Source organism: Carcharhinus amblyrhynchos, chromosome 21 (assembly GCF_965287045.1).
Source record: "Carcharhinus amblyrhynchos chromosome 21, sCarAmb.v2.hapA, whole genome shotgun sequence".
NCBI lineage: Eukaryota > Metazoa > Chordata > Chondrichthyes > Carcharhiniformes > Carcharhinidae > Carcharhinus > Carcharhinus amblyrhynchos.
Window position 1 is genome coordinate 49,697,046 of NC_137344.1, and position 14,323 is coordinate 49,711,368.

Sequence of the window (14,323 nt, forward strand, 5' to 3'; positions counted from 1 at the left end):
ACATTCAGAGAAGGAAACAAGAGAGTGCAGAATGTAGTGTTAAAGTCATAGCTAGGGTGTAGAGAAAGATCAACTTAATGCAAGGTAGGTCCGTTCAAAAGTCTGACGGCAGCAGGGAAGAAGCTGTTCTTGAGTCTGTTGGTACGTGTCCTCAGGTTTTTATACCTTTTACCCGATAGAAGAAGGTGTAAGGGGATGCGTGGGGCCCTTAATTATGCCGGCTGCTTTTCCGAGACAGTGGGAAGTGTGGACAGAGTCAATGGATGGAAGGCTTGTTTGCGTGATGGATTTGGCTTCATTCACAACCCTTTGTAGTTTATTGCTGTCTCGGGCAGAGCAGGAGCCATACCCAGGCTGTGATACATCTGGAAAGGATGCTTTCTATGGGGCATTCTGTAAAAGTTGATAAGAGTCATAACTGACATGCCAAATTTCCTGTCAGATCCTACACACGGAAAATGATGTATAAATGCTGCATACAGATCTGTCATAGAGCCAACATCATATCAAAGTTTAGACAGATATTGCCCCATGCATCCAGAGGTCTGACAGATGTTCCACCCCACACTCAGTAGCTTCCAGAGTCTACATGGAAATAAAAGTGTTGAACATTGCATCCAGAGATCTAGTAAATGTTTGATGCTAAGAGATTTGACAGCTCTGAAATGCAAAGATCTGATAAATGTTGCAATCTGTGCCAATCCCAGTGCACTGACTCATTGAGCTGGTAGTTATCAATGCCCTCTCTGTATCTTTTTCCAAAATCTACACATGCTTGTGAACAAGACCCCTCCCTTTCCATCCAACATGCTTATTATGGATGTTCACAATGACATCATGGCCAAGACAGAGACGTGGCCTGAGTGTTGATAACACTCTTTCTCAAAGAAGTTTTCCCGCCTGGCTATGTGTTCCACCATTTGTCCCATTCAAACCACTGCAGTGGTGACCTTTATCACCAAATCATACCCTGGTCTGTCTTTCTAATCCTCTGGTACTTTCTCCTCTTTTGAGGATCTCATCTTTCTCCACCCCTCAGTTAATAACCTTCTTCTACATTCTTCACCCAAATAAGACACCAAGTTTCTCATTGAGAATCTTCTCTGCTTTCTTCCCTCAGTCCCTGCACTGTGAAACTTGGCAATTTCGATTTGTATCTCAACTCTTCTTGATCTCTTTTCTAAGTTGTCTACCCTTCTTAAATCTCTTCCTCAACATCTCGCCCATCCACATGCACAGTTATCCCCTTTGATCTCACTAATATGGCCTCACTACTCCCTTTATCATAGAGAAGGCCATCTCTGATCACTTCCTTGTATCCTACCCTACCCGCATCCCCTTCCCTCCACCCCTCCAAACCCTACCTCTTTCTGTGTCACTACTGGATAATGCTCTCCATCAAGCTGTTCTTGAGTTGGTTGGTACATCTCCTCAGACTTTTGTATGTTCTTCCCAATGGAAGAAGGTGGAAGAGAATATGTTCAGGGCTCCTGGGGTCCTTAATTATGCCGGCTGCTTTTCCGAAGTAGTGGGAAGTGTAGACAGAGTCAATGGATGGGAGGCTGGTTTGTGTGATGGACTGGGCTTCATTCATGACCCTTTCTAGTTTTTTGCAGTCTTGGGCAGAGCAGGAGCCCATACCAAGCTGTGATACAACCAGAAAGAGTGCTTTCTATGGTGCATCTATACAAGTTGCTGAGAGTCATTGCGGATATGCCAAATTTCCTTAGCCTCCTGAGAAAGGAGGCATTGGTGGGTTTTCTTAACTGTAGCGTTGGTATGGGTGGAAACAGGTTGTGGTGATCTGAATACCTAGAAACTTGAAGCTCTCGACCATTTCACCTTCATCCCCAGTGATGCAGACAGAGGCATGTTCTCCACTACGCTTCCTGAAGTCGATGACTATCTCCTTCGTTTTGTTGACATTGAGGGAGGGGTTATTGTCGTCACACCCGTTCACCAGATTCTCTATCTCATTCTGTACTCTGTCTCGACATTGTTTGAGACTTACACTGGTGTCGTCAGCAAACGTGAAAATTGAGTTGGAGGGGAATTTGGCCACAGAGCGAGAGATGTATAAGGAGGATAGTACGGGGGCTAAGAACACAGCCTTGTAGGGCACCAGTGTTGAGGATGATTGTGGAGGAGACAGTGTTGCCTATCCTTACTGATTGCAGTTTGTGGGTTACGATGCTCCATCCTCAGCCTATAGCCATCTGTCAGACCCAATTATTCCATACCTCGAATGGGGCAAACATCTGGAACAGTATGCTCGAGTCTGCCCATCTTCGCTTGTAGGTGCTGGCAACGTTGGGTAGGATTACACGAGAGCCTCCATACTCACAATGCCTCTCTTTCATGTGGACAGCTGCTCACTCTTCTTCAGTGAAATATCAGACCCCGAAGTATATCCCTGCCCTCCTCCTCAATTCATCTTTTTATGGGGAGTTACTGAATGGCAACCAGAAGCAGGAGATGTCCTTCCCTAGGTCAGCAGCACGCAGGGCAGAACAGGAGCTGGAAGGTACCGACACAGCACAATGTTACACAGGGGATTTCCTTTGGACAAATGCGAGTAGCAGTACTACTAACCAAATTAATGGAGTACAACAACCCCTGGGAAATAAGACCTGCAGCCTTTAATTCTGCTGCGCTCTTTAAAGAATTTATTTTTTTAAATAATGAGAACAGTGTGTGAACAATACATGTAAAGAGTACAGATAGCATCACTTAGGAGACAATATAAATAAGAATTGTGTAACTTTGCAAAAAAACTAGACCGATAGATAGATAGATACTGGGCCCTTAAAGGAAAAGGTAATTCTACAGCAAAGTAAATTCAAACAGTTTACTTGCAGAGAATCCTTGCCCTTTAAGATTCCTTAAATTACAACAATGAAGTGCTTTCTAAAGTGCTATTACATATCTGTTAACATCAGGTACTGAGTCAGGAACACAATGGAGTCAAACACCACCATAGACCACGGGACAGGCTCCTGTACAATACAGGAACCAGGACACTAACTGTCCCCAAGTAATAACATTTTAAAAACATTTAAAACTTCTGTTCATTAGGTGAGAGATGTTAGTGTTGGTGGATGGAGCATTAACCATTCTAGGCAGCCAGTGACAGCATCAAACATTCCCAAGAACAGGTACAGCATGGACCAGAGATGGAGTAAAGTTCCTTCTACACTGTTGCATATACACTGCCAGGGCAGGTGCAGCACCAAGGTGCTGGAGTTACAGTTCCTATCTACGTGGCCAATGAATCCACAGTAACTCCCCACCTCCTTAGTCTAGGGTCACTGCTCCGGTTGCTGTTGGTTAATGTCCCAAACGAGTTCATGAAACTTAGGACTTTCCTGATGTGTGTGGTTCAACAGAGATAGGCTGGGCAGTGTATTCACTCACCAGACTATACAGAGCACACCCTAGAGTACTGGAAACAGTGGATTTCTGATATGCCCATGTATCTGTGAAACAATACTCTAAGAAGAGTGGAAAAAAAAATCAACTTAACGGTACATTCAAGGTCACTATTCAGTTTTTTCTGGGCTTTTTATAATTAGATTCCTGAAATTCCTCAGTGTTTTTTAAGATTACAGTTAGTGTCTGTGTGTCATACATAGAGTGACAGAATACTCTGAGCTGTGTTATCACTAGGCTTTCACAATGGTGAGCATTTTAAATTGTTACTAACTGTTGAGACAATCAGCAAAAAGAGTAGTGGGTGAGGCATTTGACGAGTTCTGAATTGTACTAACTGAAAAGTTGGGGGCGCTTTTTAATGATTTCCTTTAAAAATGTATTGAAAAGAATAAATTTGCAGGACTACAGGGACAGAGCAGGGAGAATGCAACTTATTGGACAGCTCTTTCAAAGAGCTAGCACAGGCACAAATGGGCTGAATGGCCTCCTCCATGCAGGATCATTCTTGAACTATGAAAACACAACTGTGTTTATTTAGAGCTGATAATTCTTATAAACTAAACTCTGGAAAGGAGAGAACAGAGCGAGCGGGAACGGCAGAGAACAGAGCGAGCGGGAACGGCAGAGAACAGAGCGAGCGGGAGCGGCAGAGAACAGAGCGAGCGGGAACGGCAGAGAACAGAGCGAGCGGGAACGGCAGAGAACAGAGCGAGCGGGAACGGCAGAGAACAGAGCGAGCGGGAGCGGCAGAGAACAGGGCGAGCGGGAGCGGCAGAGAACAGGGCGAGCGGGAACGGCAGAGAACAGAGCGAGCGGGAACGGCAGAGAACAGAGCGAGCGGGAACGGCAGAGAACAGAGCGAGCGGGAGCGGCAGAGAACAGAGCGAGCGGGAACGGCAGAGAACAGAGCGAGCGGGAACGGCAGAGAACAGAGCGAGCGGGAGCGGCAGAGAACAGGGCGAGCGGGAACGGCAGAGAACAGAGCGAGCGGGAACGGCAGAGAACAGAGCGAGCGGGAACGGCAGAGAACAGAGCGAGCGGGAACGGCAGAGAACAGAGCGAGCGGGAACGGCAGAGAACAGAGCGAGCGGGAACGGCAGAGAACAGAGCGAGCAGAAACGGCAGAGAACAGAGCGAGCGGGAGCGGCAGAGAACAGAGCGAGCGGGAACGGCAGAGAACAGAGCGAGCGGGAACGGCAGAGAACAGAGCGAGCGGGAGCGGCAGAGAACAGAGCGAGCGGGAACGGCAGAGAACAGAGCGAGCGGGAGCGGCAGAGAACAGAGCGAGCGGGAGCGGCAGAGAACAGAGCGAGCGGGAGCGGCAGAGAACAGAGCGAGCGGGAACGGCAGAGAACAGAGCGAGCGGGAACGGCAGAGAACAGAGCGAGCAGGAACGGCAGAGAACAGAGCGAGCGGGAACGGCAGAGAACAGAGCGAGCGGGAACGGCAGAGAACAGAGCGAGCGGGAACGGCAGAGAACAGAGCGAGCGGGAGCGGCAGAGAACAGAGCGAGCGGGAACGGCAGAGAACAGAGCGAGCGGGAGCGGCAGAGAACAGAGCGAGCGGGAGCGGCAGAGAACAGAGCGAGCGGGAACGGCAGAGAACAGAGCGAGCGGGAACGGCAGAGAACAGAGCGAGCGGGAGCGGCAGAGAACAGAGCGAGCGGGAACGGCAGAGAACAGAGCGAGCGGGAGCGGCAGAGAACAGAGCGAGCGGGAACGGCAGAGAACAGAGCGAGCGGGAACGGCAGAGAACAGAGCGAGCGGGAACGGCAGAGAACAGAGCGAGCGGGAACGGCAGAGAACAGAGCGAGCGGGAACGGCAGAGAACAGAGCGAGCGGGAACGGCAGAGAACAGAGCGAGCGGGAGCGGCAGAGAACAGAGCGAGCGGGAACGGCAGAGAACAGAGCGAGCGGGAACGGCAGAGAACAGAGCGAGCGGGAACGGCAGAGAACAGAGCGAGCGGGAACGGCAGAGAACAGAGCGAGCGGGAACGGCAGAGAACAGAGCGAGCGGGAACGGCAGAGAACAGAGCGAGCGGGAACGGCAGAGGGGGACGGTAAGTGGGGAGGGGAGGGGGACGGTAAGTGGGGAGGGGAGGGGGACGGGAAGTGGGGAGGGGAGGGGGACGGGAAGTGGGGAGGGGAGGGGGACGGGAAGTGGGGAGGGGAGGGGGACGGGAAGTGGGGAGGGGAGGGGGACGGGAAGTGGGGAGGGGAGGGGGACGGGAAGTGGGGAGGGGAGGGGGACGGGAAGTGGGGAGGGGAGGGGGACGGGAAGTGGGGAGGGGAGGGGGACGGGAAGTGGGGAGGGGAAGTGGGGAGGGGAAGTGGGGAGGGGAAGTGGGGAGGGGAAGTGGGGAGGGGAAGTGGGGAGGGGAAGTGGGGAGGGGAAGTGGGGAGGGGAAGTGGGGAGGGGAAGTGGGGAGGGGAAGTGGGGAGGGGAGGGGGACAGTTTAATAAATGGGAGCATAAGACATTTAAACCTGACATCAAGCGGGAGGACTGAAGGGACCGGAAGAACAGGGACAGCAGATTGGCAGACTGCAAGGTTCAAGCGGGGTTGTAGTAAGCTGGAGGAGGGCCACTGGCCCTGATCCGAGGGGCAGTAAGGGCTGGTTAGTGGGTGGCTCCATCAGAATGGCTGCAGTTTGAGGAGATCTCACTTTTTCAGAGTGTAAGTTCATTATTAAATTCAGTAGTACACTGCCAGTAAGCTAAAGCAATCCAGTGACAGCCTGCAGTATAAATAGTTCACTAAACTTCATTAGCAAATATTCTATTTAACATCTACATCAACCAGTGTTATAAGTGGGAGACATTTAATATATAAACAGTAAGGATGTGACTGCAGTGTGAGATAAGCTGAGACAAACTCAGCTGGTTAACGTGTGGTTTACACAATGTTTCCTCAATATCGCAGTCAGCAGAGAGAGAGTGAAGTGAGCAAGTAGTTTGACACTGAAAAAATACAAGGACAAACTGAGATCAAACACTGCCAAACGGAAGAATCCCGGCCAGAACACCAAGATCGATTTCCTGCTGTTGCTCCCACCTCCCCAACCCTCAGACACTCCGCCCCCTCCCTCAGACACTCCGCCCCCTCCCTCAGACACTCCGCCCCCTCCCTCAGACACTCCGCCCCCTCCCTCAGACACTCCGCCCCCTCCCTCAGACACTCCGCCCCCTCCCTCAGACACTCCGCCCCCTCCCTCAGACACTCCGCCCCCCTCCCTCAGACACTCCGCCCCCCTCCCTCAGACACTCCGCCCCCCTCCCTCAGACACTCCGCCCCCCCTCCCTCAGACACTCCGCCCCCCTCCCTCAGACACTCCGCCCCCCTCCCTCAGACACTCCGCCCCCTCCCTCAGACACTCCGCCCCCCTCCCTCAGACACTCCGCCCCCCTCCCTCAGACACTCCGCCCCCCTCCCTCAGACACTCCGCCCCCCTCCCTCAGACACTCCGCCCCCCTCCCTCAGACACTCCGCCCCCCTCCCTCAGACACTCCGCCCCCCTCCCTCAGACACTCCGCCCCCTCCCTCAGACACTCCGCCCCCCTCCCTCAGACACTCCGCCCCCCTCCCTCAGACACTCCGCCCCCCTCCCTCAGACACTCCGCCCCCTCCCTCAGACACTCCGCCCCCCTCCCTCAGACACTCCGCCCCCCTCCCTCAGACACTCCGCTCCCTCAGACACTCGCCCCCCCCCCCTCAGAGACTTTGTTCTTCCCTCAGACACTCCGCCCCCGCTCCCTCAGACACTCCCCCTCCCAGGTTCCCACATTCTTCTCACCCTCGTGGCCATTCAGGGCAGTCTGTGGGGCATGGATAGCGACACACTTGGCTGTTTTAAAAAGTTCAACCCTTCCCTTAAAATTCCAGGTCAGGCTGTTGTTAAACAATTGTGTTACACGCACACGCCCGCTATCACCAGAAGCCATGGCCTCCTTTGTCAACAGCTATTTGACCATGGAAGGCATCACAGCTGCTGCCTGTGCTCATCCAACATCCAGTTTCCATTGGAGAGACAAGGGGAGCTGTCACTGAGGGCTGGGGAGATTTTCTCATCACCCTGACTCAGGGACACTGATGCAGTTGTCTGGAGAGCTTGTGGAGGTGACAAAGTTCTGTATCAAAATAAACATTGAGGAGTTGAGTGAAGAACTGCTGCCTTTCATTTAGTTGTGACAATACAGTCTACCTCACAGCTCCAGACACAGACCAGTGAGGGGGTGAGAGACCAGGAGAATGTTTGAGGGGGGTGGAATGCAGTGTCTGGCTCAGGTTGGTCAGTCCTTTGGTCAGTGGCTGGGACGGGGGGGTGCCTTTGGCTCAGTCAGTGTTAGGCTCTGCCCACAACTGTGTCGGGCACACTGCTTGCGGCAGCAGTGGGTGCGCAGCGCAGGTAAGGTGAGTTTAGATAAAGACATTCAGAAACCAGCTGTCAGATTGAGAGTTAAAATGGAAAGAAATTTGGCCAAAAAAATGTGTCTTCTTGTTTCCAGTTTTCCGCTTAGACCCGTTGAATTTCAAAGAGCTTCACATCTGTGTCATACCAGATGGGAGGGTCAACATTCCTGTGGAAACAAACAGAAAAGGTCAAAATGAGGGTAACTCACTCGTACAGTCCTCATTGGAAAATATATGTCGCTGCCCTGACATTATTGACCTACGTGACAATCTCATCAGGCGAGTCAAGGACAATTTTGGTGGACAGAAGAGATCCCACCGCACTAATCTGAAAGGATCGCCTCCATTTATCTTCCAAGAAGGAAAGGTTGTAAGAGAGAAAAGAAGCATCCATGGCTAAGCAAGGAAGGTGAAGATAAAATAAAGATAAAAACTAAGGCATAACATGTTGCAAAGGCCAGTGGCAGGCTGGAAGATTGAGACATTATAAAGATCAACAAAGGGTCACTAAAAAACATAATAAAAAGAGCGGAGATAAATTAAGAAAGAAAAGTAGCACAAAATATAAAAAAGGATAGCAAAAGCTTAAATTTAAAGTTTCTTTATTAGTCACAAGTAAGGCTTATGAAATGAAGTTACTGTGAAATTCCCCTTCTATCAGTATATAAAAGGGGAGAGAGTAGCTAAAGTGAGTGTTGGACCCTTGGAAGATGAGACTGGAGGGTTAATAACGGGGAACACAGAAATGGTGTATTTTGTCTCAGTTTAACACTAGGACCAGTCCAATAGTAACAGGCAATGCAGAGATAATAGAAAGGAAGGAACATAGAACAATCATCATCAAAAGGGAAATAATACTCAACAAACTACTGGGATCAGGCAAGACCCAGGGCTCGATGGCCTCGATCTTAAGGTCTTAAAGGAAGAGACAGCAGAGATAGTGGATACTTGGTTCTAATATTCTAAAATTCCCTGGACAAAGCAAAGGTTCCAGTGGATTGAAAAATACTAAAATGATACCCTTATTCAAAGAGGGAGGGAGGCAAAATGTGGGAAAGTACAGACCAGTTAGTTTAGCACCTGCTGTGGGGAAATGGTTAGAATCCATTATTAAGGAAGTAATAACAGAACATTTAGTCAAAACACAATCCATCAGAGTCATGGTTTTATGAAGGGTAAATTATGTTTGACTAATTTGCTTGAGTTCTTCAAAGATGTAACAAGCAAAGTAGATAATGAGGATCCCGTAGGTGTGATATATCTGGAATTCCAGTAGGTATTTGATAAGGTGCTGCACAAATAGTTAATACACAAAGTTAATTCACATGGGGTTAGGGGTAATTTATTATCTTAGATAGAGGATTGGCTAATCAACAGAAAGCAGAGAGTTGGCATAAATGGGTCTTTTTCTGGTTGGCAAGCTGCAACAAGTGAGGTGCCACAGGGTTCAGTCCTCGGGCACCAACTATTCAGAATCTATATTAATTATCTGGACGCAGGGATTGTAGGCGCTATAGCCAAATTTGCAGACGACACTAAAATAGGTGGGATAATAAATTGTGATAATAAAATAAAAAATTTACATATTGATACAGATAGGTTAAGTGAGTGGGACAAAACATGGCAGATGGAGTTTAATGTGGATAAGTATGATGTTATCCATTTTCATCAGAAAAACAGAAAGGTAACGTTATATAAATGGAAAGAAACTTTTGAGATGCCTCGGTGCAGAACGATCTGGGCGTCCTCGTGCACAAGTGCAGAAAACTAGCATGCAGGTACAGTAGGTAATAAGGAAAACAAATGAAATTTTGGCATTTATAGCTAAAGGAATAGAGTATAAAAGTATGGGCATTTTTCTGCAACTCTACAAGGCATTGGTCAGACAGCACCTGGAATATTGTGTACAGTTTTGGTCCCCTTACCTGAGGAGGGATGGAGTTGTATTGGAGGTGGTTCAGAGGAGGTTCACTAGATTGATTCCAGAGATGAGGGGTTTGTCTTATGAAGAGAGATTGGGCAGTTTAGGCCAATACCCCCTGGAGTGCGAAGAATGAGAAGCTGGTGAAAGGTATTGAAAAAGTAGATGGAGAGAGGATGTTTCCTCTTGTGGGACAAGAGGTCAAAGTTTTAGAATGAAGGGTGGCAGATTTAAAACAGAAATGAGGAGAAATTATTTTGCTCAAAGGGTCACGAATCTGTAGAATCCGCCACCCCAGAGTGCAGTGGACTCCGGGACAGTGAGTAAATTTAAAGAAGGGGCAGGCAGATTTTTAATTAGAAATGGGTTTGGAGGATAATGGTGAACGGGAAGGAAAGTGGAGGTGAAGCTGAGATGAGATCAGCCATAATCATATTGAATGGTGGAGCAGGCTCGAGAGGCTGAATTGCCGATGTTAGCTCCTAGTTTTTATGTCCCAGTCAATAAGTATCCCTCCAACAGTAGCTCTGAAACAAGTTATGTGGTCATTAATCTCACTGCTGCTTATGGGTCTTGTGTACAAATTAACAGCCATATTTCTGACACGACAACAAGGGTCATAGAGTGATTGGTTTAGGTTGGGGGCAGAGGCAATGAGACATGGTCAATACTTGAGGGGGACAGCAATAAGTTACAGCTGGACATTAATAAACTCGCACAATGGGCAAATAATTGGCAAATTAAGATAAATGTGAGGTGGTACGTGTTGGTAGGCAGAATAGATTTGTTATTTGGAAAATGAGAGTCTAGGTGGACAAGAGGAACACAGGGATCTCACTGTACAAATACATCAATCTAAAATATGTCTCATAGATTAGCAAGGCCATTTAAAAAAACAAAGTATGCACTATGCTTTATTTCTGGGTGGAAATTATGCGAAACCTGTATTGAACTTTAGTGCAGTTCTGGTCTCCACATTATAAAAGGTTATAGAGACAGTGGAGAGAGTCAGAGAAGGTTTACAGGGACAATACCAGAAATGAATGAGTTTACACATCAGAATTGGCAGAATGGGTTTCATCTCTTGAAAAAGGAAGGCTGCTGGGGTGACCTAACTGGAGTTTAAAATGCTGAAACGTTTTAATAGAGTGGACACTCCACTTGTACGGAAGACCATAACCAGAGGCCATCAACATAAAATAGTCACCAAGAAATCCAATTGGATTTTTGGGCTCTGGTTAGCACTGCTGCCTCACAGTGCCAGAGACCGTGGTTCGATCCCCAGTTTGGGTCACTGTCTGTGTGGAGTCTGCACATTCTCCCCGTGTCTGCACGGGTTTCCTCCCACAGTCCGAAGATGCGTGGGTTAGGTTGATTGGCCACACTTAATAGACTCTTATTGTCGAGGGACTAAGAGTAAACGTGGTGTTACAGGGATAGGGTTTGGGTGGGATCGTTATCAGTACAGATTTGATGGGCTGAATGACCTCCTTCTGAATTGTAGGGATTTTATGATTTAAGGGGAAGCCGGACAGGCTATTGAGGGAGAAGGGAATACCGTAGGTGATTCCAATGGCAGATTGAGATGAGGAAAAGTGGGAGGTCCAAGTGGAGCATTAACACAAGCACAAACTCTATGGATTGAACATCCTGCTTGTGTTATGTTTCTTGTGTAAAGAGTAAACACAAGTTCCAGGAGGGCAGGATGTATAAACTGGGTCACTATAAGTCCAGGTGAACACAGTCTGAGAATTCCACACCATTTCTTCAGAAGACAACATACCAGGTGGTAACGAGCTGCTCACCTCAGGTAAATGACTCCCCACATGTAGGTGCGGAACCACATGGCAGTGCCAGAGTTAGCTTGGTATTTGCGAATGAGGATGGGATGTGGCACAGGCAGTAATCCCACCAGTGTGCCATGCTGCAGGAACTTCAGGATCTCCGACTCATCCGTCAAACCTCTGCATTCAAACAGGAACAGATCACACTCTGCAGGTTTTTAATCGCAGTGTTAACTCTCCCCACACCCCTGCCGTTACCTCCCCACCTCGTTCTGTCAGGACACAGCTACCTGGGCGGTGACATTACTGCACCAATTACAAATGTCAAAATGGAGATTGATAGTTTTGTTCGACAAAGGAAACAAGAGTCAAAAACCATGAATGGAGAAACTGCTTTGAGGAGCTGAATGGCTTTCTTCATCCCCAGTTTTGTACATGAGGGTTTTGTTTAACTGTTTATCTCTTGAGGATATTACAGCCAATAATTGCAATTGCAATTTTCAACACGATACAGCTTTCTCCCTTCCTAACACAAGGGCAGTACCTTAAAACAACCAGTCCCTAACTGTGAACAAACTGATAATACTAATTGATATACAGTCAGTTACACAGAGCGCTGGGCGAGGGGCAGGCTGAGGGAGCTGGAGTAATGGCAAAGAAGATACACAGGTGCTGGGAGGGAGGCTACCGAGTGACGGCGAGGGAGGGAGGCTACCGAGTGACGGCGAGGGAGGGAGGCTACCGAGTGTGACGGCGAGGGAGGGAGGCTACCGAGTGACGGCGAGGGAGGGAGGCTACCGAGTGACGGCGAGGGAGGGAGGCTACCGAGTGACGGCGAGGGAGGGAGGCTACCGAGTGACGGCGAGGGAGGGAGGCTACCGAGTGACGGCGAGGGAGGGAGGCTACCGAGTGACGGCGAGGGAGGGAGGCTACCGAGTGACGGCGAGGGAGGGAGGCTACCGAGTGACGGCGAGGGAGGGAGGCTACCGAGTGACGGCGAGGGAGGGAGGCTACCGAGTGACGGCGAGGGAGGGAGGCTACCGAGTGACGGCGAGGGAGGGAGGCTATCGAGTGACGGCGAGGGAGGGAGGTCACCGAGTGACGGCGAGGGAGGGAGGCTATCGAGTGACGGCGAGGGAGGGAGGTCACCGAGTGACGGCGAGGGAGGGAGGCTATCGAGTGACGGCGAGGGAGGGAGGTCACTGAGTGACGGCGAGGGAGGGAGGCTATCGAGTGACGGCGAGGGAGGGAGGTCACCGAGTGACGGCGAGGGAGGGAGGTCACCGAGTGACGGCGAGGGAGGGAGGCTATCGAGTGACGGCGAGGGAGGGAGGTCACCGAGTGACGGCGAGGGAGGGAGGTCACCGAGTGACGGCGAGGGAGGGAGGCTACCGAGTGACGGCGAGGGAGGGAGGTCACCGAGTGACGGCGAGGGAGGGAGGTCACCGAGTGACGGCGAGGGAGGGAGGCCACCGAGTGACGGCGAGGGAGGGAGGCTACCGAGTGACGGCGAGGGAGGGAGGTCACCGAGTGACGGCGAGGGAGGGAGGTCACCAGCAACAAGCTCTATTCGATATTGAGCTGATAACACATTTCTTAAATTTGTTAGATAAATTGGGCCTGCGTTTATTGCCCATCCCCTAATTGCTCTTGAACTGAGCGTCTCACCATTTCAGAAGTGTGTTAAGACTGAACCACATTGCTGTGGCTGTAGACTCACACGTAGGCCAGACCAGGTAAGGATGGCAGATTTCCTTCCCTAAAGGACGTTAGTGAACCAGATGGGTGTTTATGATAATCAACAATGGTTTCATGGTCATCTTCAGACTTCTGGTTTTAGATTTATATTGACATCAAATTTCATCAGCTGCCATGATAGGACTCGAACCTGGGATCCCCAGAGCATCACGCTGGCTCTCCGAATCACTAGTCTAGTGACAAAACCACTGTCATCTCCCCTGACTATGAAACTAGATGCGCAAATCCATCTTTTCTCATTCCGAATTGGAAATTCATACTCAATTCAAAGACAGAATAATTCACAGGTTTGAAATTTATTTATTGTTTTAAAGGGGTGGGGCAGGTTCATCTCCTTTTCCACGTAGCCTCCCCTTTTACAATCTCAGTGCCTTTAGTAATGCAATGGGGATCTATTTTCTTGGTGGAATGATCTTTTCCCTGGAGCAGATCACCTTGCACAACAAGTTAAACCCTGTATTCTACCGTCTTTTATTCTCACCTCTCTTTGTCCTGAAGCTACTGATATCTCTGACCCAGTGTATCTCCTTTCAGAATGAGTCTGGACAGTGCACAGGGGATGGAGCTTGACTATCCAAAAATAGGGAGTGTTCTCAGGCCCAGTTTAGCCCTCTCCCAGCACCCAAGTACAAATGCACAGCTTTGGTGAGAAGGAGCTGGTGTCAGGAGCAAGAACCCCCCCCTCCCCAATTACAGACAGTCATACTATCTACACTGGGAGCATGGAGCACAGTCCTACCACCTAGGTCACTCTGACTGAGAACAAGCTCCCTCGGCATCGACTGATAACCAAATCAGTGACCAGCAGTTCTGGTGCTGCCTCGGACAGTAAGCTATCAGAGGGACCACCGTGTAATCTGGTTCTCTTGGGTCTCTAATGCAGTGAATTAAAGGCTGAGCACACTAACTGCTACTTTTCCAACATTTTATCAAGTTGACTGCAGGGCTGTTATTAAGGAAAGACTCACCGTAATAAGAACCATTACCACAGGAACACCAACCAAATGGTAGCCATCGG

The 14,323-nt window shown here is 49.5% G+C and overlaps 1 protein-coding gene across 2 annotated transcripts in view; it reads right to left on the reverse strand.

The window, feature by feature from the left end:
- Positions 1 to 7,166: 7,166 nt before the first annotated feature.
- The window catches only part of hid1a (HID1 domain containing a), a 118,329-nt gene continuing 111,172 nt past the window's right edge, over positions 7,167 to 14,323 (reverse strand). For both annotated transcript variants that reach the window (XM_080209234.1, XM_080209233.1), the window contains 2 exons: positions 11,569 to 11,727; positions 7,167 to 8,009 (listed from right to left, as the gene is read on the reverse strand). In XM_080209234.1, the coding sequence (XP_080065360.1) occupies positions 7,946 to 8,009; positions 11,569 to 11,727 (223 nt within the window). In that variant the 3' untranslated portion in view covers positions 7,167 to 7,945. The remainder of the gene's footprint in view (positions 8,010 to 11,568; positions 11,728 to 14,323) is intronic.